The sequence below is a fragment of the Natrix helvetica genome (assembly GCF_964273705.1).
Source record: "Natrix helvetica genome assembly, chromosome: 1".
NCBI lineage: Eukaryota > Metazoa > Chordata > Lepidosauria > Squamata > Natricidae > Natrix > Natrix helvetica.
The window spans coordinates 103261611-103283388 of record NC_138548.1 but is presented as its reverse complement, the minus strand read 5'-3'; the positions used below and the strand labels follow the sequence as shown (position 1 = coordinate 103283388).

The 21778-nt window shown below is 33.3% G+C and overlaps 1 protein-coding gene across 3 annotated transcripts in view; it reads right to left on the bottom strand.

The window, feature by feature from the left end:
* SBF2 (SET binding factor 2) overlaps positions 1 to 21778 on the bottom strand; it is a 211756-nt gene that overhangs the window by 93804 nt on the left and 96174 nt on the right. For all 3 annotated transcript variants that reach the window (XM_081942456.1, XM_081942458.1, XM_081942457.1), the window contains exons 4-9: positions 19261 to 19374; positions 17598 to 17708; positions 15684 to 15789; positions 3534 to 3666; positions 1918 to 2026; positions 635 to 748 (exon numbers count right to left, since the gene is read on the bottom strand). In XM_081942456.1, coding sequence (XP_081798582.1) covers positions 635 to 748; positions 1918 to 2026; positions 3534 to 3666; positions 15684 to 15789; positions 17598 to 17708; positions 19261 to 19374 — 687 coding nt within the window. The remainder of the gene's footprint in view (positions 1 to 634; positions 749 to 1917; positions 2027 to 3533; positions 3667 to 15683; positions 15790 to 17597; positions 17709 to 19260; positions 19375 to 21778) is intronic.

Sequence of the window (21778 nt, the reverse complement as noted above, 5' to 3'; positions counted from 1 at the left end):
ATTAACAGTTCAAATAGAATAAGGATTGATGCAGTAGCCCAATCTTTCACCTGCCAGAGGTCATCTAAAATTGTGACCATCGTAGTTCAATCCCACACCAGATAATCCACTTCATCCAAGGTCCACTGAAGCTTTCCAACAACCTTCTTTAAAAAGGGAAGATGGGATACTGGACAAACATTATCCAGTATCGTTGGGTCCAGTAATGGCTTCTTGAGGAGGGGCAGAGAACCACTGCCTCTCACAAAGAATAATTTACCATCCCTAAAGCCTAATTGTAAGTCACTTCCCAGCACTCTTTACCAATCCGGAGGGGCATGTGTGTAATAGGCACTGGCTAAGATCACAGTCATGAGAACGCTATCTGCTTCTTTAGATGTATCAAATTCAACTCCTTGGCAGGACTATACCTATGCACCTCCATAGGAACTGAACTAAAACTGGCATTTAATTGGGAGTAAATCTGAGCAATTTTGTTCCACAAAAAAAATCATTTGCATAGCCCTGTAGATGCACTTCAGAGTCCCTTCTACTCAAGAGGGCTGTGATCATCCTAAACAAAGCTGTCAGCTATCTGCGAATTATGTGAGTGGGTGAATGTGCATGAATGTTTACATCATGGAATTATACTTACTAGAGAAAGAGAAGTTTGCGTCTGCTGGAGAAGTGGTTCTGGAAGCTGGGAGAGGTGAATACATTCAGGAATTTTAATTGTACCGCCATCTAGGTCTGCTATGATTACATCTAACTAGAAAACACAGAGATAGAAATAAACACTTTGTATGTTCTTGAATATAATTAAACATAGATAGAATACTGAAATGTCAATAAACCAAACAACATTGAATATCCACTGAGAAATAGGGAGGGGATGAATTTATGGAAATATAAAGTTCTGATATTAAATCAAATTTTGGTTGCAATTGTTAAAATATTCTGACTGATGTCTAAAATGTTTGATTAACCAAGCTGTAAATATAGTCATTTTGCATAGCAGATCTCACTGCAGTGCTAACTTTAGATAGCCCTTTTGTTAAAGAAAGGGCTCATATTTTCTCCTCATATTTCAGGGACAGAGCAATATTAATACAGGTTTTTCCACAATGATCTTTTGGCTATTTTTCGAGTCAATTTTGGATTCTGCACGAAGTAGAAGAACACAAATTGAGAAATAAGAGTCCTGCTGATAAAATGTATTTATTTATAAGTCTGGATCCAATTCACCATATAAACTGATTTTTTTTCAAAATAAAATTTTCAAATATCATCAAATATCACTGGTTCACCTTCCCCTTAAATAAGAGTTCCACTATAATAACCACAACCAGACTTGCCTATTATTTATAAAACGCATTATTACTCAGTGCTACTCTTATACTGCTCGTAGAAAATTTCAGAAGCCATTCAAAATCAAAAAGCTTAGATACTGATCTTGGTAAATCACATTATGACTATAGTTTCCAAATGGAGTTTTCTCTTGTCAAAGTTTCTACTTTTTCTTCATTATATTCATTTTATATTTATCAGATATGTAATAATTTCTTGATATTGTTTGTTACTGATACATTTGTATAACTTTGAAAGTTTTACAGTTAAGGTTGCCATGTACTAATTCCCCCCCCACACACATAATCTCTCTGGATTCACTAAGAATTCCTATATCAGAAAGCTGGGTGGCATAGAAATGTAATCAATCAATGACTATTGCTAATATAACATTCCCTAATGGGACTTCTCATCCCATGAGAGCCCAACCACATATGGCTGGGGGCATAGTAGGCAATTAGTTAAAATTTTGTGATGCACAGTATGCATGAAAGGAATGTAAGAGAATCTCCCATTGTTTGAATAGAATTATTTATTTAATTTTAGTTGAAGTTGTTATATCAGGCATAAAATCCAGTTTAATATACTCACAAGTTCATGAATATCATTACGGAAGATAGAATGTACGCCAATAATAAAAGGTGTTGGTGAACTTAGAACCTCCAAGAGTTGTGCAGGTAAAATTGGAATGTATGGGTAACTGAGAAGAAAATGAAGGACAAATAATGCAGCCACTCTACTTCGTTAAACATGAAACTTTACATGCTTTCTACTATTTCCATTATATCAGCAAAAATACATTGGCTGGATTTTATTTACTTATTAAAAAAATATTTTCTTGCTAAATAAGTAGAGTGTTTACAAAAATAACTTAATTTTCTAGTTTCTGGTTAACAAAATATCATAAAATACATCTCACTGCATTTTTGTATCTAGAGTTTCCTCAACTGTATGACTGAAATATAATCTTTAAAATTAATGGTGGCTGAATACAAGATATGCAGACAACTACTGATTGAGGTAAAATACTTAAAATTAAATTTTTCCAAGACAAACATTATTTATCTTAAACAGTTACAGATAAGCAAGAACTGTAATCTATATTTAAACAAGAATAATTAGTTAAAATAGCTGAAACTGAGCTGTTTTTATCTGTACTTTGCTGGCAGCAACAAAATATATGTGAAATAGCCCTAAATACGAAAATTATTTCAATAGCATAAAATATATTAAACAAAATGATTAATTTAAGCTTATCCAGGTAGGAAGAATTCTAAAATTGCATTCAGGTGGCACTTGGCAGTATCCTCCCCCATGGCTCCCTCCCCCTTCCTCCTTTCTAAGAACCTTTAATATAGAATTTGAACACCATATCTAGAATTATGCCAATAACATGACCTCCATCACTTGCCAAAATATTTTATTGTAAAATAATGGGTAAATTATTACATACATAGGGAGTAATATTGCTTGAGGTGGTTTCAGTTGTCTTTGAGGTGCTGAAAACTCCAAAGGCTATGATTGAATACACATATTGATCTTGTGCATTTTACAATTTTTATGATAATCATGAATGGTTGAACTTGTCAATAGATCAATAAATTGGGCAGACAATATCCATGAACTTGTTTCTTCTTTATAATGGGACAGGTGGCTTAGCTATTGGCAGTGGAATTGAACATTATGCTGTTGTAATTGGGTTTTGAATCTCACTTTTGCACATGAAGCCTTTAGCATGTGTCACAAAATCAATGGCCTTAATTAAGGGCTTTTAATATTGGAAAAAGAATCATCCAGGCTACCTGGCACATCACACAGCTGGACTGTACAGAAGGTTAAATCGTTTCAGAAATCAAATAACTATAGCAGCATTTATAACCTCTATAATGTGAAGAACAGTATTAGATTTATACACTAGAAATCTGGTTTTAGTGTATAAACGATTTATTTAAAAAGACACTTGCAGCCCTCATATTGAAACAACATTTCTGTGAAGGCCCTTTGACTTGTATTTCAAATGAATTGAAATAAAACAAGTCAGATCGCAAAACACTGAGGGATATATGTGTGACGTACTATTTTGCAATATGTCTCTAAAAGTCCTAGATTTGGGCAGTCCTAAATGAAAAGGAATGGCAAATAAAAGATTTGACAAAGTACTGGTCCACATTGATAAAGATTTTGTATACTCATTATAAAAACATTACCTGTATTTGAGAGGAAACATTAAGGATTCTAATGCTCTACAGGCATCACTTAGTCTTTGGAAACTAGCAGAATGAAAGAGGACTTTATTTTCTGTAAGGACTGCACAGAATAGATTCAGCACATTTTGAATTCCTTAAAAAAAGATACACAAGTTTTAAAATATATAGACTTATTGCAATAACAAAATAATGACAGTTATGATGTATTAATTGACTATTATTGGAATTACTTTAGGAAAATATGTGATAATATTCTGTGTTTGGGAGATCTTATTTCTGAGTTCTTTCATTTGTTCTTTGACATGTCTGCATTATACTATTATTATTTCCATATCATTACAATATGACATAGAAATTGGATATATTTCAGTATATTTGATTCCATTTTCCAACATTGCTCAATAATTACTTCAAATGTTTTTTGTTCTGTTATTTATTAATCTAAAAGCCATTTAAGTGGTTACTGTAGTTTATTGAACAAGTGTTAACAGCACAATCTTATAGAATAGCTCATTCTTACAAAATCAGAATTCCAAACAAATTAGGCTGCTCTTGTGAGGAAAAAATATCTCTGAGCTTATCTGCAAAACTTACATTAATAATTATGAGTTTGAAAAAAATCCAACATACTTTCTACAAAGAGAATGAAGATTAGCTGGTTGAAAAATCTAACAAGTTTTTCATTAATTGTGATTGTCTAATGAATCAGACACCAGTAAAAATAGAGCAAAAGAACTGCCAAAACTTTTCTAAGAATTTATAATTCTGAGGCCACCCTTTAAAATTAAAACAATTTTAGATATTAAATGAATTTTGTCTCAATTTAAGACATTTCTTGCCACAATGGTTAAGTGAAATACTGCAGTTGTTAGTTTAGTAACGTTTTTGTTAGATGAATCTGGCTTCCCTATTGACCTCGCTTGTCAGAAGGTCGCAAAACATGATCACATGATACCACTACACTGCAACTGCCAGAAATACATATTCATATTTGGGTCACGTGACTAACAGGGTGCTGCAGTGGTCGTGTGTGAAAATGGTCACAAATCACTTTTTTCAGTGCTGTGTAACTTCAAGTGGTGACTAAACAAATAGTTGTTAAGCTGAGGGCTACCTGTAGCTCTGAGCAGGTTTTTCAAAGGTAAAGGTAATGAATGTAATGCTACCAGACATGGACTGCAAATATCTGGATGACATTAAATGACTACAGGAAGAACTACCCCTTTGCTACTATCTAGTGGTTACCTGGAATGTTTTCAGCCTTGTGTTGGAGGCTATAGTATCTCCTTCATCTCTGAAGAATGCCACTATCCCAATCCTATATATCAAATCATTTCTTTTTCATGGTGCTAGGTATATGAAGGACTGAATTCTTTTTTATTTTGAGGATATTATAATTCATAAGGTAGAGCTCTAGTATTTTTCAACCAAGCAGGAATTGATACAGAGGTCACTGCAGAGATGACAGCACAAAATGGTAGTTGTAATTAGAAACCCCTTTTTAGGTATGTACAACAAAAAATTTAAAAGGTGGGGCTTTAATTGCCAAATGACAACTGCCATTTTGACATTGCTAGTGGCTTGTGAATGCTAAATTTCTATTGAATTCATTAGTAAAATGTTCTAAAATTCATATATTCCGCTATTCTGTTATCTGAATGAATTTATATTGAAGCCCAGAGTTTCTGGATTTTAGCTATTTAACTCTAATCGTTGTTGGGTTGATTATGTAGCACTGGTTGATAACTGAAATAAATATTTGATGCACGATTCCATCACTACTGACCATCTACAATGCTGACACTGAGAGAATACATAAAACTCAATTAGTACAATACTTAAACAAGATTAAGTGAACAGTATAAAAAAGTAAATGTATTGAGCTCGAAAGAAAAGGCCTCATCTGAATCAACTTTCTGTTACAATATATCAACATTCATACAGATTTTCTCCATCTAAACAGGACGACTTTACTTCCTCTTTTATCACTTTGGATGTCAAAGTTCTGGCTCTTGCTCCTCTGGTGGCCTCAACCATTGTTAATAGATGTTGTTTCTTCTGGGTCTGCCTTGTATTCTTTGACCTTCTCTTCTTTTTGTATATGCCTCTAAATAATAGTCTATTATTCCTGATATCCAATGTGAATTTAGATAAAGTGAGATTCTTTGCTTTGATCAGGACTTAATTAGAAGTGACAGATATTTACATCTCTAAAATTTAACAAAACCATACTTTATATCCAATTATGATAAATAGGTCACACATGATGCTACTCAAGGTTTGCTAATATCAGCAAGTATAAAGCCAAAAACCAAAGCTTTAGCTACTGCTTTAAAAATGTTTTTTTAAGACTGTAAGAAAAGTACATAAAGCAATGTTTCACTCCAAAAGTTGAAACAGTTGGGAGGATAAAATAAGATTTATTTCAATCAGTAAGTAATAGTAATAAGTAATAACAACAGTTTACTTTAGGTGATGTAAAAATATGAAAGAAGTAAAAGAAAATGCCCTCTTCAACTTCTGAAAAATAATCAGTTGCAATGTCCACTTCTAAAGACAGATCTTCAGGCTTGCAGAACTATATTTGTTGTTACCTTGAACTTCAAAACACATCTGTGATACTGACTAGCCAAGGGCACAAACAGAGCAGACAATGCTAAAACAAATAAACAATATATCTAGTGTTCATTATTACAGATTAAGCTTCCATAGTCAAGCATGCTTCCTGTTGAACATTATCCATACGTTAGAAAAAAAAATTGACAGAAGCTTCCTGACTATTTTTTTTACTGTTTTTAAATATTTGAAAAGGTAAGTGATTTGCACTGAAATATCTGACTTCCTACATTTTTTTTAAAAAAATGTAATCAATCATCCTGTTTCCTGTTGTTCTAAAAATGATTTACTAGCTACACATAGACACTCACGTACATACTGCCTTGTTTAAAGTGTTACCATATTAGCACAAAAAGAATTACAGAATTTACCGGAATTGCCACATGATGAAACAGAAAACAGGCATGTACAATTTTTGATTCCAATTATCAGTAATTTAGTGAGACTAATTCACAAATATGGGTTAGCAGTTATCAGAAAATGCAAGCAGCATTTTAATCAGAAGGGAATCAGGTTCACTAAAGAAATAGAATATACAGCCTTCTAAAACTACATTTAGAGAACCTTGATGTGTCTTGCCTAATAAAGATTTGGGCATTTTATGCTTAGCAAAATAAAAAATAAATTATTATGTTTAGTAATGAAGAATAAATTTCACAAACTGTGGATTTATTTTTGAAAAGTGTATAATGAACATATGATTCAAATAAAACTAGAATCTCAAAGCGAGAGTTTGGGTTTCCTAAACGGAGAAAAAAAAATTAAAATGTAGAATTGTAGAATATATACTTCTCCAACAGGAGTACATGTTGGGGAATAATATGCCCTGCATGAGGCTTTATTTATAGAAAACTTCAAATTTTGATCCATCTAGCTTTTAAGGCTAATTGCAAACAAGGAAATTAGAACATGTAACATCTACAGTATATTGTACTACTTAACAATTCTAAGCCACTTCAAAAAGCTGTTATTAAAGTTTGAAGTTGTTAAAAACTGGGACCAATTTATTTTAAGGATTGTGTTAAAAAGTATGGTTTTTATTTTAATATCAGGAAGTGGGATAAAATGAGTCTGGTCATCTGTATCTCGAATTCTGGGTTTGTTTGATGATCCATTTGGGTTTTTTTTATTGTCCATGTTATTCTTAAGAGTCTTCTCTAACACCAATGTCAAAAGTGTCGATAGTCCTTCTATCCTGCTTCTTCAAAGTCCAATTTTTGGTTCTATAGAGTGTCACAGGGAATACCAATTTGCAGAATTCTAATCTTTGTAGATATAGACACATTATGACATCCAAATACCTTTTCTAGGGCCTTTATGACTGCTCTACCAAGTGCTAGTCTTTGGTGTATTTCTTGATTGCTTATTTCTTGACTGTTAATGGTTGATCTTAAAAGGCAGAAGCTAAAGATTCAGATTCTTAGTAGTACAGATTCTTCCTTCACTTTTAAAACCATGCTCTTCCAATCCAGTTTCATAAATATATAGCTTGAATAAATAAGAGAGGATATAGAGCCTTGTTTTATTCCTTGGCCAATCTGAAGCTATCTGTTTGGTATGTGCTTTGGCTTCCTGATCCATATATAGGTTTTGCATGAGAAGAATGAGATTTCCTGGGGTTTTCATATTTCTAAGCATAACCCACTATTGACATGATCAATAGAATCAAAGATCTTTCTATCAATGAAGTACCTACTTTTTTAGTATTCTTTGTCTATCTTAATTATCCAGTGTACATCAGCAATAATAATGCTCATGTTCCCATCTCTCTTCTAAAGTCAGCTTAAACAACTGACATATCTTTTTCCATGTAGGAATCTACATGCATTGCATCGCAATCTACATTGCATTGCATAATCCTAAACATTTTTTCCAGCAATTGAAATTGTGCTAAATATTGTATAATTTACATACTGTTAAGTCTTTTTTTTTGTATTTGAAAAAAAGACTTCCAATCTCATCATCTACTATTTCATAAATATTATTTAATACATGAAACAGATATGCAAGGTCCTCTGGATTTATGATATAATATGCTGGTAATATTTTCATGTCTATCTAAATCCAAGGAAAAATTTCAAGTTCATTATTAGAGTTTGATGACAGTGTGCAAACTGAAGGTTAATCCAGAAAATACCAGCAAATATTGTTTATTGCTATATTCCCAACACAATTAAAAGTGCTAAACATTTCTGGCATGGGATGAGGTCATCCAAATAAATAAATTGCACATTATATCCTATCCCAGTTTAAAACATTTGAAGAGGACTTTTTGTCTTGCCAACATCTTAAGTGCAACTATTAGGACATGACAGGGGGCCCTCTGAGTGGTTAACTCCAAGATGTGGAAATCTGCATTTTTCTTATATGTCATTTTCATTCATTAGAGCCATGGTGGCACAGTGGTTAGAATGTAGTAATGCAGGCTAATTCTGCTGACTATAGACTGACAGCAGTTTGCAGTTCGATTCTAAGGGCCCCAAGATTGACTCAGCCTTCTATCCTTCCAAGGTCGGTAAAATGAGGGCCCCTATTGTTGGGGGACAATAGGCTGACTCTGTAAATCGCTTAGAGAGGAGTCTAAGTCTAAGTGCTATTGCTATACAAGCAGTTCCTTAGGCTGACTGGTTTGGATAAAAGTAAATAGTTTAGCTTCATATTTAAGAACTTCATTGTTTGGATTATATTTTTTACTCTGCACATTACTGCAGTTATATTGCAATTATTTTATGTGATCTTGAGCAGTGTTTGATGGAAAGTAGAATGCAGGTATAATAAGTCACAATGCACATGTTACAGCAATATACTATTTTATTAATTGAGGATCTGCACCCATATGTGTTATATATCAACACTTTATATATCAATATTTATAATTAGAAATTTAAAATAAGACTAAAAAAGCAATGTGCAAGCAAAAGCTTAGAAATAAGAACACTGAAATACAATCCTGTAGAAATTCTGACCTGTAATATTATATTTCGTTTTTAGTATGTAGCAGAAAAGTATTGCTAACACAAGGAGCCTTTACAGCATATAATTTTGAAATAACCTGGAAAATAAATAAGGCAGTAATTTCAGGAAATAAAACAACATTATTCTAATTAGAATTTTAAACAAGAGATAGGGGGAAACCAGTTTCTGTCACATGAGAAATACTGTATATGGATTTAGATATTTAATATTTTGACAAAATTATCAAACAGTAAATAGCAACTGATTTCTTGTTTTACCCATGTGTGATAACACTGACCATATATCTAGATAGAAATGGCCAATTTAATAGACCAAAATATGATTAAAGTATTTCACCATATTAAATTTCCAGGGGTAAGCAGAAGCCTGGACAACTGATCATTCAATACATATAGAGAATAAAACTTATTTTCATATGAAGAGTATTTTATGTTTCCTATTATACAAAATCTGATATTCTAAAAGCGGAATCTTGGCAGATATAATATTTAATCATGTATGTAGTTTCAGGTTGTTTGTTTTAGCTTTTTCATTTTTTTTATTTTGGATGCTATTGACTTGTTTAATGCTTTGTACCAGAATAATTAAGTCTTCAAATTCCAAAGGAATAGAATCATTATTTGGCAATCTACACTTAAAATAGGTCAGTGTAAGGTCAACATCCTGTAGTAAATGCTTTATTGTATGCTGTAAGACATAAAAGGTAATATACCAGTAGCTTTGATCATAACATTCTAGGACAATTAAGAGTGAAATATAAAATTCTTGATATGTCAGGTATTATAATTCTAAGTGCAATAAAATTTCTCATTGTTACAGTTAATTGTGAATGTGTTGGGAGTGCCATTGTTTTGCATACAATAAAACTTAATTTTTAAAGGTAATTATATCGTTCATGGCAGTAATTAATTCATTGAAGTTCAGAATGTTAAATGATTCAAAACTATTTTAGAAATTAAACTCTTCATTTCAAAAAATTTATAATCTTTTATTATTGTCCAGTAACTGCAACTTCATATCAGTAATCCTGAAACTGCAAATTCACAGCCATAATCTTCAATAATTAATTGTACTATTTTTGTTCCTTGCATGGAATCAACTGTTAACCTTGCAATATTTTCAGATTACAACGGCTTCTGCTAAATTTGGAATATTTGTAAGGGTCAGATTCTTCATTCCATTCCAATCATCATCTTCCTGATTTAAAATGCCAAGACAATGAACTTTATTTAGAAGCCAGCTACATGAATCCTGTTTTTGCAAATATGTTTTCTAAAGCTGGTGTTTAACACATATTAAAATACAACATACTTTGCATCATTTTATTCTAATATAATTTCTTTTACAAGAAAAACATTTGAAGTTAAGTAGCCCTCATTCATAAGGGAATAAATCAATCATTGGTTGATAAGGAACTTTCCAAAATTGTTCAAACATTGGGTACAAATTATATTTTCTTAAGGGTTGACCAGTATTTTTAACAGCAATGCATAAAAGCAAATGATAGATGCATATTTGCCTGATTAAACATGATTGCTTAATTTCAACATTTTCAATTAAGACTGGGTTGTATGACATGAATTATGTTTGTATTTTAAGATACCACAAGATGTTTAAAATATTAATAAACCATACACTTTCAAAATAATGTGTTTTTTTTTTAAAAACACAACCCTGCTCTTTTTTATACAATGGTAAAACAATGTTTGGAGAAAAACCAGATCAAGAATTCACAATTAAAATCAATTAACACTAATTAGAACTCTTTCAATTATAAGCCAGAGTAAACAAGTAAGACATTAGTGCCTCTTTGGAGACTATAATCATATGGTTTGGTAGATATCAATTAGAACAAAGTCCACAAATCAGATGTTATTACCACTACTGCTTACTAGTATACAAATAAAGCCTCTATACAGATGGTTAATGACCACTTATTTAATGACTGTTCAAATTTAAGATGAACAAGTACTACTTATGACTGGTTTCAAAGTTCCAACTCTCATAATTCCCCTGCAGACATATGATTGCAATAGGAGTGTTGGCATCTGGCCCAGGTTTCTGACTTTTGCAGTGTCCCGTGGCCACATGATTGTGATTTATGACCTTCCTGCTGGCTTCCCTCAAACCAAGTCAATGAGAAAGCCAGCAGAGAGATGGCAATCATGGGTCATGTGAGTTATTCACTTAATGACCAGCAATGATTTGCTTAACAATGGTAATCAGGGATTGCTGGTTGTTAGCAAAGCACAGTGGTGCTATCACATAAATGTGCATTTTATGACCACATTGCTTAGTAATAGACATTCCGATCCCAAATAGTGTCGTTAAGCAAGGACCTCCAGCGCTAACTTCTATAAGCACATACAAATTGTTTCTGTTTATGTAGAAAACATAATAACATAAATTTCATATAACTAAAGCTCAGCTAATGAAAAGAAGACCCTTTATACATGATATTGTTCACTCACATATAATCTAAGTAGATATTTTTCATTTCAGAAACAGCACTGTCCTATCCAGTAACAAAGAAAGCAGTTTCCCTACATATAGCATCTCTGTCTTATTTGGGTTCAGTTCTACCATCCATTATTCTATAAATCTTTCAATAAAATAATGTGTCTGTTGCCATTCCAAACCTGAGACTCAAACCAAATTGTCCTACATAATTCAAATAGAACTTCTCTTTTAGTAGTCTTCCCCTAAATAACTACAATATCCTTTCTTTACCCGATCACTGCTAAAAGCTATTTAAATATTTAGATATATTCAATTCCTAAAGGAAACAAGATTTTAAGCCATTTATCAAGAATACATTTCCAAGAATTCAAAAGCAGCTTTTGATATTGCTTAAGATCAGATGTCAACATTTGGCCGCAAATAAAAGTAACTGGAAGTGCAATTTTGAGAGGTTTTTTTAAAAATAACAAATAAAATAGATGTTTTATACCTTCACTTTTAATACTCTTCAAACCCTTGAGAAGGCTAATAAAGTTCAACTGAAATTCCATTTGGTGGCATCAATATGTCATTGCCATACAATTGAAGCCATAGGTAACTGAATTTAATATGAATACATGAAGATGGCCCATAGCCAAAAAATATTATCTAGTCCTTATCTAGACCTACAGCACTTATACACCAATTAGATTAATCAAAAGAACCTGTAGTTTGGTGTTCTTAATAGAGACAGAGTTATTATTTATTATAGGTTAGTCTGATAGCTATTCTTATCTCTGAAAAATAGGCTTGTTAATCTATGAGAAAACCAAATTTATTCAATCAATAGCTCTCTTGTGTTATTTTTGATGATCTTTTTTCAAACAGAAGTAATTAACAGTTACTGAAACTATTCAATTTAAAATTATCCCTGAACTGACTGAAATAAAGATTAAAAATAGGTGACTTGGCTTTCATTGTTTCAGTGAAGCCTTCAGAACTATAATAGTATCATTAAAATAAAATAAAATAAAGAAACATTGTAAGTCTTGACAAGCCTCTCTTAATTTTATTACAAATAGGTATTTCAAAATGTAGGGATTTTTAAATTTGCATTTCATACATCTACTTTATGAAATAAGAAAAATTCAAACTATTTTTGAACTACTGACAAGAAATGTAAGTTGTGCTCTGGATGTTTCTTCCTTTCTTTTTTTAGAAACAATGCGTTCTGTATGATGTAGAAAGAACCTCCCTTAATTTCTTACCAAAAGTGAGGAAAGGAGGATGAGTGAGTTACATACTGATATTGCACAATGTCTCTGTAAATTATAACATTATTTTGCAGATGTTGGTTATTTTATATTTAGTGCACAGATGAGAACAATTTATTTTAAATAGCTTGCATTTGTACTAATACAATAATATTTATATTTTTGAAAAAAATATTATACAATTATTTTCCCACAAGTGTTACTTTCTGTGTGACATACTAAAATACATATTAAAAAGTTGCCTTTCTATTCGACCGCTTGCAATTAAAAGCAGGAATTGTTGCCTTAACATGGAATTCTTTGTTAGTGGTCATTCTTGGCTGAAGCAGAGATTACTTTACACTGGAATTCCCTTCCTTAGCAGCTGTGAATTCATGAATGTGTGATTCTAATAAATTATTTTGTAATAGGTCATAATTCAGAACCAACGAAGAACAGGATGAAAAGTAAACCTTCACTATTCCATCCTTAATTTTCCAACCCTTCATCTGCCCACAGACAATAGTTAATTAAAAATGATGTTAAAAGTACGGAAGGAAGGCTTAGTGATTCACTGATATTTTTTTTACGTAAACAAGTTTTGCTACATTAATGTTTGAACTGAATTAAATGTAACAGCTAAAGTGACTGACAATAAGGTAGTCCTCAGCTTACCATTGTAATGGAGCCTAATCATTATGGTTGTAAATCTGACAGCTGGCTCATCTGATTTTACAGACTTTTTGTGACAATTGTTAAGCCAATCACCACGGTCATTATGTGAATCCATGGTAGTTAATTGAACACCACAGGTGTTAAGTGACCTCATTGTTCGCTATGGCGTTTTTGCTGAAGATTGCAAGTAAATACCAGGTTTTGGCAAAAATGTAGAAAATCAGAATCAGGTGATCATGGATTCTGTAAACAGCCATATATGCTGGTTAGTTGCCACGCGTCTTAAATGTGGTTACTGGAAGTATTTATACATACTAAATCATAAATACTGTTTTTTGTGGGCGGGGATGAGGGGGGAAAGAATATACTGTAACTCTGAATGGTGACTAAATCGTAAATCAAGAACTATCTGTAGGATATTTGTTGCTGTTGTTGTAGCCTGCTCATTTTCATAAAAGTAAATTCAGGATGATAAATTTTTAATAGTGAATATTGAGGACAACATAAATATATAAAACAACTTTAACAATCTAAAAAAACAATAATGGAGTTAAAATTTTTCAAATAGTCAAGGGTTAAGAATTTTTAGCGAAACCTTCTAAAGTCATGTTTTCACACTCTGGAAAGTTGCATAATCAAGAGGGTGGAAATTTGAAATAATGTTCCAAATGAAGACCACCTGGGGTACTCTTAATATGTGGAAGGATTTATGGATCAAGGAATCATCTGTGGTGAGTTTCCAAGGTCAGAGCCATCCCAAGCCCCGCCATCTCAGTGGAAAGTATGAGGAGTGCTGTCACTTTACTCCATGTTTTACAACTGCATTGTTAGGAACTAAAATTCTAATCCCAATTTCTGCCATTAATTGAGGACACCTATATATTTATTGTAACATTTGAAACCAATCTATAACAAAAATAGAACTACAGATTGGTAATGACATAGCATATTAATCATTTTTACTAACTTTAGTTTCTATTGCCTGCTTAAGATGAGTAAGTTTGTGTGATTAATCATACTCATTAATTAACATTCTACATATAAATATTGTGTGAAGGAAGAAGTTGCTAAAAACAAGCATTACCAAATAAACAAACTTGGTTAACCATGGAATAGTCACCAACTTGTTTTTTTAGCAGATTTATGCTTTAGGTATAACTTATTAGATTTTGCTTTTTGTTGTAGTCTACATTTTTAATTTACAATTTGAATTTATATGATTCCTTCAGTGTTTCCTAATTCTAGATTTATAAGTGGCTAAATAACTACAGTGAAATTGTAATAAAAAAATAGAAATGAGTAAATGCCCTTAAGCTATTAATCATCACTTTTTAGAACAAGCCAGTAATACCTTTTGGTATTTCCTGTATCGTGCTGCTTTGTCACCTTAGAATGAGGACATTCGATTCAGTTGGGAATTGACAGAACGAGGGGTCTTAAAAATTTCACTGCTAAACATTTTGTCATGCAAAATTATATTGATTTTTCACTTCAACTAAAAGATAAAATTCTCCTACTTCTCCCTTTGACAGAAAATCAATTGGGATTTGTTCAGGTGTTTCAGCAAACAAGGGGCTAGGAAATAAAAACCTTAGAAATCCCACTTTTAGGATTTCTGAAGGAAAGGAAGCTCTCATTACTGTAGACTCAAAACCACCGTTGTACTGGATATTACTGTATACTCAAAAACAGATTTGATCAATATAGGAACTATTACTTGCTGTGATTTGGAATTTAATTTTGTCACAGTCAAACTGCATCTGGTTCCTGGATCTATTCATGCCAATGTTTTTATGTTGAATTTCTCCCTGGCTTGGTTTATAAGAACCTCCAAATAATCTGCCTTGCAAATTATCATTAAGGAAAAATATGCTATCAGTGGTGCTCTGGTATTTCAGATTCAGTGTACTTATTGTTACTTAAATTACTGTGGATTACTATAACTTTTAATTTCTGATTTATTGAACTCATTTTGGATGGGAGGAGATGAAGTCAATATAGGCAATGAAGAAATATGCCGATAGAGTTATCAAAATGAAGACTGAGATTATTAACAAATTGCAGGTAAATTATATTCTAAAACACACTACAGAGACATAATTTGTTAAAATAAAAACAACTACAAATAATCACAACATTTGTCTAATCATCTTACAAAAAACTGTGTAACAATAAAAAAAACCCAACCTACCTAATTGTTGAAATAAAAGAGCCACAGTAGTTCCTGTTACTGGAAGGCTATCGTGTAGAGGAGTTTGTATTAGTTGCCTGTCTCCTGCTCCTAGGGAAAACAGTTTCTGTAGAAAGAAGTGTTAAGATGCTTATTGCAAACTATAAAGTAGGCTGAATGATTATCCTGACCAAAGGAAGTCACATCACTAATTTATATGCTACCAACAAAACAGATATGTTCATTTAATCACCCAAATTGAACTCAACTTGATATTACTGTTATTAATTATCTCTTTTACGTGCAATCTTGGCCATACTAACTCAGAAGATATCCCTACTATTCCAGTAAAGCTGATTTCTAATTAAGTTGATATAGGATTGAACTGAACATGAATTATGTACTATGCACTGACATAATCTTGGGGTCTAGAAACTTGTTAAGAAAAAAAGTCATACCTAAAATGATTTCTGATTATTGTCATAAGAGATTTTCCTTTGTCCCAAACATATGTGACCAATTAAGAAACCTATTCATCAAAGTGCATCACATAAATCCAAATGGGATACAGGGGTCCCTCATTTCTCATTTAAAGAATGTCAGCACAATCACAAGGTTTTTGCTGATTTTAGCATTTTCCAAAGCTTGTCTCAGCTAGCAAGACAAGCCATCTCTTTTCAAAGGTAAGGTTTCAAATTACTAAACTTTACTCTAATGACAACTTCTTCAGAGAATCCCTGGTATTAGGGTCAGAGGTGGTGTTCTGTCAGTTAGCACCAGTTCGGGTGAACTGGTAATGATGGTGGCGGGAAGCTCCGCCCACCTACCCAGACTTCATCATGGATGCTCTGTGCGCGCACACACACATTCCCAGTTCTGAACCGATAGCAAAGGTAAGAGGATTTCATGCCTGATTAGTGTACATACAAAGTGACAATAAAGTTATTCTAAGTCTTCTATATATACTGGTATGATGTGTTCTACTTTGACTTAAGCGTTTCAGGCACATATGCATTTTAATAATTATTTGACATTTTTAATTAATTAATTTTTATTTTTAATTGGATATTTATAAGAACATGGGACTTTTTATATAAACATATATTTCAAAAAGAGAACACATAGCAGAAACTGACAAAAATGTAGAAATGACAGAGAACAAAACTGATCAAATTAATTCAACAGTTTGAATACATATAAAACTAGCTTACTTTAGATATATATGGTAACAAAAAATAAAGCTAGTTTTTTAAAAAAAGAAACATCCAGAATATTAATTTCAGTTTTCTCTTCAAGTAACTTGCTGTTTTTTCTCCAATCAGCTAACTCTGATATACTACCAGCCTTTCCCATAACAAGTGATAAAACCCCTGGCTAATGACTTTACCATCATGCCCTGTTTTTGTAACTTGCAGTAATGTTTTTGCTAGAAAAGAATGATTTCTACTAACATCCATGGTTGTTTTTAATCATAAATCCTAACTTGCTAAGCATTATTTTTTAAAAAACCTAGTTTCATTAACGCTATATTTCATAAATACCAGTATTTCCATAGCAATACATGGGATCCTAAAATAGTAAATTACATTAGAAGATGTGGGGGGGAGGGGGGGTCAATTCCCTCATGGAAAGTAAAGAAAAAATTAAAAGCAATATATTCTGTATCACCAGTAATAAAAAAGGTTGAGCTCTGCAAACTTCACCACTGATATAACACCCTGGAAAGATAATTACAATGATGAATTAACCCCTTGACCTTATTTTGGAATGGAATTTTTGCACTCTTTAGAAGTCAGGCCATTAGAACATACCTAATTGAGCTATGTCCCTTTATTAAATCAAACTATTTGAAGAATTTATTTTTTCTTTCTTCATAAATTAAATTAACTGGATAAATAATCTCTTCTCCACCCCCACCCCGCCTTTTTTTTTTACCTGTGACCCTCCAGCAGCAGGAACAAAGCAGGAACAGAGATTTGCAATGAGAGTTTCCAATGAGACATTCAGGTTGTCTACATACACAGTGTACACTAAGCTAAGGCAAGCCTAAAATATGAAAAAAGAATATATAAAATTGATTCCCAGAGAAAAATATTAATAATGATTGGAAAATACAGCATAGTATTAAAAATGTAACATAAAATATGAGTATAAAAACATGTCACAGAGAAGCATGTGATAAAAGATAAAATTGCATTCTAAAACTGCCTCTATATAAACCACCTATGCACTTTATATAAACCACAAACATATTCAAACAAAATCCAATCTTGAAACGGACCGTGCTCTTTTGCTCAAAAACAATTACTCAGGTAGAAAACTGAGATAGATAATCCACTGAAGCAAGCTACAATTGCTGAACTGTAACAGCAAACATGCAGTATTTCTACAGGAAGTTTGCCATAATATAGTGGTTCAATTGGATTGCTTCACCTTCAGGCTACTATTGTGGCAATCTGTCTTCTGGTATTAAACGTTAAATGAAAGGAAGCAAGGCAATCTATATTCTTATTCTATTTATCTATGGTAGCCTCAAGGCAACCCAAATGGTACACTATATTGCAACAGTTTTGAATCAATGTACTTAAAGTCGTTTAATCTAAAAAATTTAGAAAAAGTCCTATGGAACTTAAATTCAGACCACTTTTATTTGCAAAGTTGTGATAGTTGCAGTATTCTGCAGTGGCATGTTTGTGATTTCTGATGCTCCTAGGCAGCTTCCCACAAGTAAATTCAATGGGGAAGTCAGCAGGAAGTCAGAAGTCACTCAAACTCATTATTTTGCCCGCCCATGGTCATTCTACTTATCTGTTTAAATACTAAATATTGAAATTATTGAAGTTTGTTTGCCACTACATTTATTTTTCTACTTATAATATATGCTCTTTTTAAATGACCATGGGACAGTCTAGCTCTGGGGTAAAACATATAGTTAGTCTACAATTTACTGTTCATTCTAGTCACATTATCTAGTCACAATCTTTCTCTGAAAGAATGACTCAAAGGGTCACAAAGCTGTTTAGTTTTAATTATGGTCATAATTGGGAAAAATTCCTAATGATCCAGATATTTGTAGTTGTACTGCCTGGGATAGACGTAATGCTCCTTTTTTGCAATTCTGGCTGCTCAGAGTTCTCCATCGTACAAAGATACAATATAATTCATAAACATGGGAAACAATCATTTCCTATTATTTGGGAGGAAAAAATTACACCCCCCCAAAAAAAACATACATAGAGATAATTAATTGCATTGTATCCATACAAGAAAATCAGTGTAGAAAGTAAGAGTGTTGGACATAGTGAGAGGCTCACGTTCTACTCTAACCATGGAAATCTACTGAATGGTTTTGAATCAACTGGATGACTTTGGGATCCAGTTTCATTGGGATATATTATTTATAATATCCCATGTCACAACATTATTGTCGGGGGGGGGGGGGGCTGAGGAAATACTCTATAAACTAGTTGGAGCTCTTGGAGAAAATACAGGATGCATATTTATTTTAAAAATGTGGATGTTACAAAGGTTAATTCAGATTATGTGTTATATATCATAAATGTGCATACATAACAATGTTATTTATAGGTTTTTTTACCCTGAATATTTCTGGATAATCCAACCTGGACACCAATACTAGACTTTTGGGAGCAAATACTTCTGCAGGCTGAATCAACCCAGATTCCTGCTCACCTTCAGTTACTCTTGACCCCTTGAAAAAAAGATATGCATCGATTAACAGATAGAAGGTGATTGTTGAATAAACAGTATAAAAAACCTACAATCAGAAATATTTCATTTAATACATTTTAAAACTTTAAATCAATAGAATACAACATGTACCTCACATCTAAAAATCTTACCACCCAAATGATATAATCTGCAAAGAATTCAGTACACTGATAAATAGTATAAAAGTGTATTACACAAAGCAAGGTAAATAATGTGTACTTCATATTCATTGCACTTTGAAGCTAGCACACAATATAACATGCCAGTTTTCTATAAAAAGGGAATTGATGTAGCCAACATGCATTCTAATGATTTTTTAAAATTCCCTTTATTATATGTTTGCTATATATTTCTCAAAATGATATACTTGGGAGTAGCATTTTCTTCTGATTCTGTTCAAATCTTTTGTTTCTTTCTAGGACTCTTCCACACAGCTGTCTTAACCTGCATGTTCTTTACACTACAACAGCTGGAAATGGAAGTGTCCTCGAGAATTGCAGTCAGGATTTTAATTTATTTTTTTTCCAGCTCTGGCAACAGTGCCAGCTATGTATTCCATCTAGATTATAGTTACTATCGCCCCTGATTCATTATCCCTCTATCCGTGCCAGAAATGCAAGCAGAATTTGCTGTCATTTTTATGAGGCCTTTTTTGCTGACTCCTCATGCATAGCATTTTCCCTCTGTAATACCAGTAAACAGGAAGTAATATCAGTAAATCGAGAAGTAAGGAAACCCCAAAGTTTTAATGTCGTTTCTGGGATTTGGCTAGAAGAAAAAATGGGCATGGCTCCTACAAATTTCATCTTGTTAAGAAACGAAATAAAAAATGATAAAATCCAGTCTTTCATCAGTCCAACTGGGAAATTCCCTTCAGAAGTGGACAGGCAGAACAGATCACAAAGGACAGCAACCAATGACTAGAGGGAAGGGGTTTTACCTGACACTGCACTATAGCAATTAAGCAAAAACATTTGCCTGAAACCAAATATGGTGTTTTGATGAGGGGGGATCATATTCACTCCAAGGCAAGCATCAGGGATGTGCGGTCAGGGGAGGCAGAGCCTCACCGCTCTCATCATGAAAAAAAAGGGAAAAGGGAAAAGGCGCTGAGGAGCCTCGGGGTATGGGACTGTGCGAGCCGCGGTCCCCTTCATGTTGACTCAGGAAGACGGGGAATGGGACCACGTTTGCAGGACAGAAGGAGGTGCAGGAGGCTCCTCTAGCCTCAGCCTCCCTCCTGCACACGTGGTCCCATTCCCCGCCTTCTGTCGGGTTCTGATACCAGAGCTCATGTTCCAGGGCGAATGCACATGCGCGAGCGGCTCCCTTCCTCGCACTGAGCAATGGCAGGTTTACGGGAAGTTGCTCGCGAAAGCAGAAAGTGCGACGGACTTTTTGGACCTTCGGCTACCGTTTCCCTGCCAGCTCGCTCGTGAAAGGACCCTGGAAACCAAGTCGTGGCCGGCGTCTTGTTAAGAATTTCCCGCCTTCCTGATGACGTCACTAGCCTCACTAGTCATAAACCTCACCGCACGTCACTGGCAAGCATGATGTACATATTAACTCCTAGATGGGAGGACTGGTCTTGCCACAATAATAACAGAGCTACTTTGGAACAGAAACTAGATTATTCATTTATTATTATCTATTTTCACTGTTTCTCCTATTGATCTTTGCTTTTTAAATTCAAAAATTACAAGAATAAAACAAACTGGTAAGGAAGATTAATCCTTCAGAGGAAAGAGAAAAGATTTTTAAAAATCTAGCCAAGCTTGATCGAAAAGCTGAAATGAGTAGGATGGGAGAGATGTAAGTTTTGCATCTTGGTAAGAAAAATAAAAGGCACAAATATGATGGCGTGGGGGGAACCTGACCTGGCAACAGTACATGTGAAAGGCCATCCTTTAACCATATGGACCACTGCGAGATGCAGCTGCTAAATTGCAAATTGTATTTAAGTATATTAACATGAACAAAGAACTCAGATCATAGGAAATAATTGTTCTACTCTACTTGGATCTGGTCAGACCATATTTCGAGTATTATGTCTAGTTCTGAGCATCACCATTTGAAAAAGAGCAATAAATTGCAGAGGAGGGTTACCAAGATGGTGAAGGATCCATAAACAAATCCTATGACAAACTGTTAAAACAACTGGATATATTTGACCTATAGAAAAGGTTATTACGGGATGAGATAATAAACTTTATATGTAAAAGACTTTTCCACAGAAGAGGGAGTGGACATATTCTGTATTGCCTAAGAGGGCAGGATCAGAACTAATCCATTAATAATACAAGGAGAGAAGTTCAGGCTAGCAATCAGGAAGAACATTATGCCTGTATGAATGAACTATCAGCCAGATGTTAATTAGATCTCCT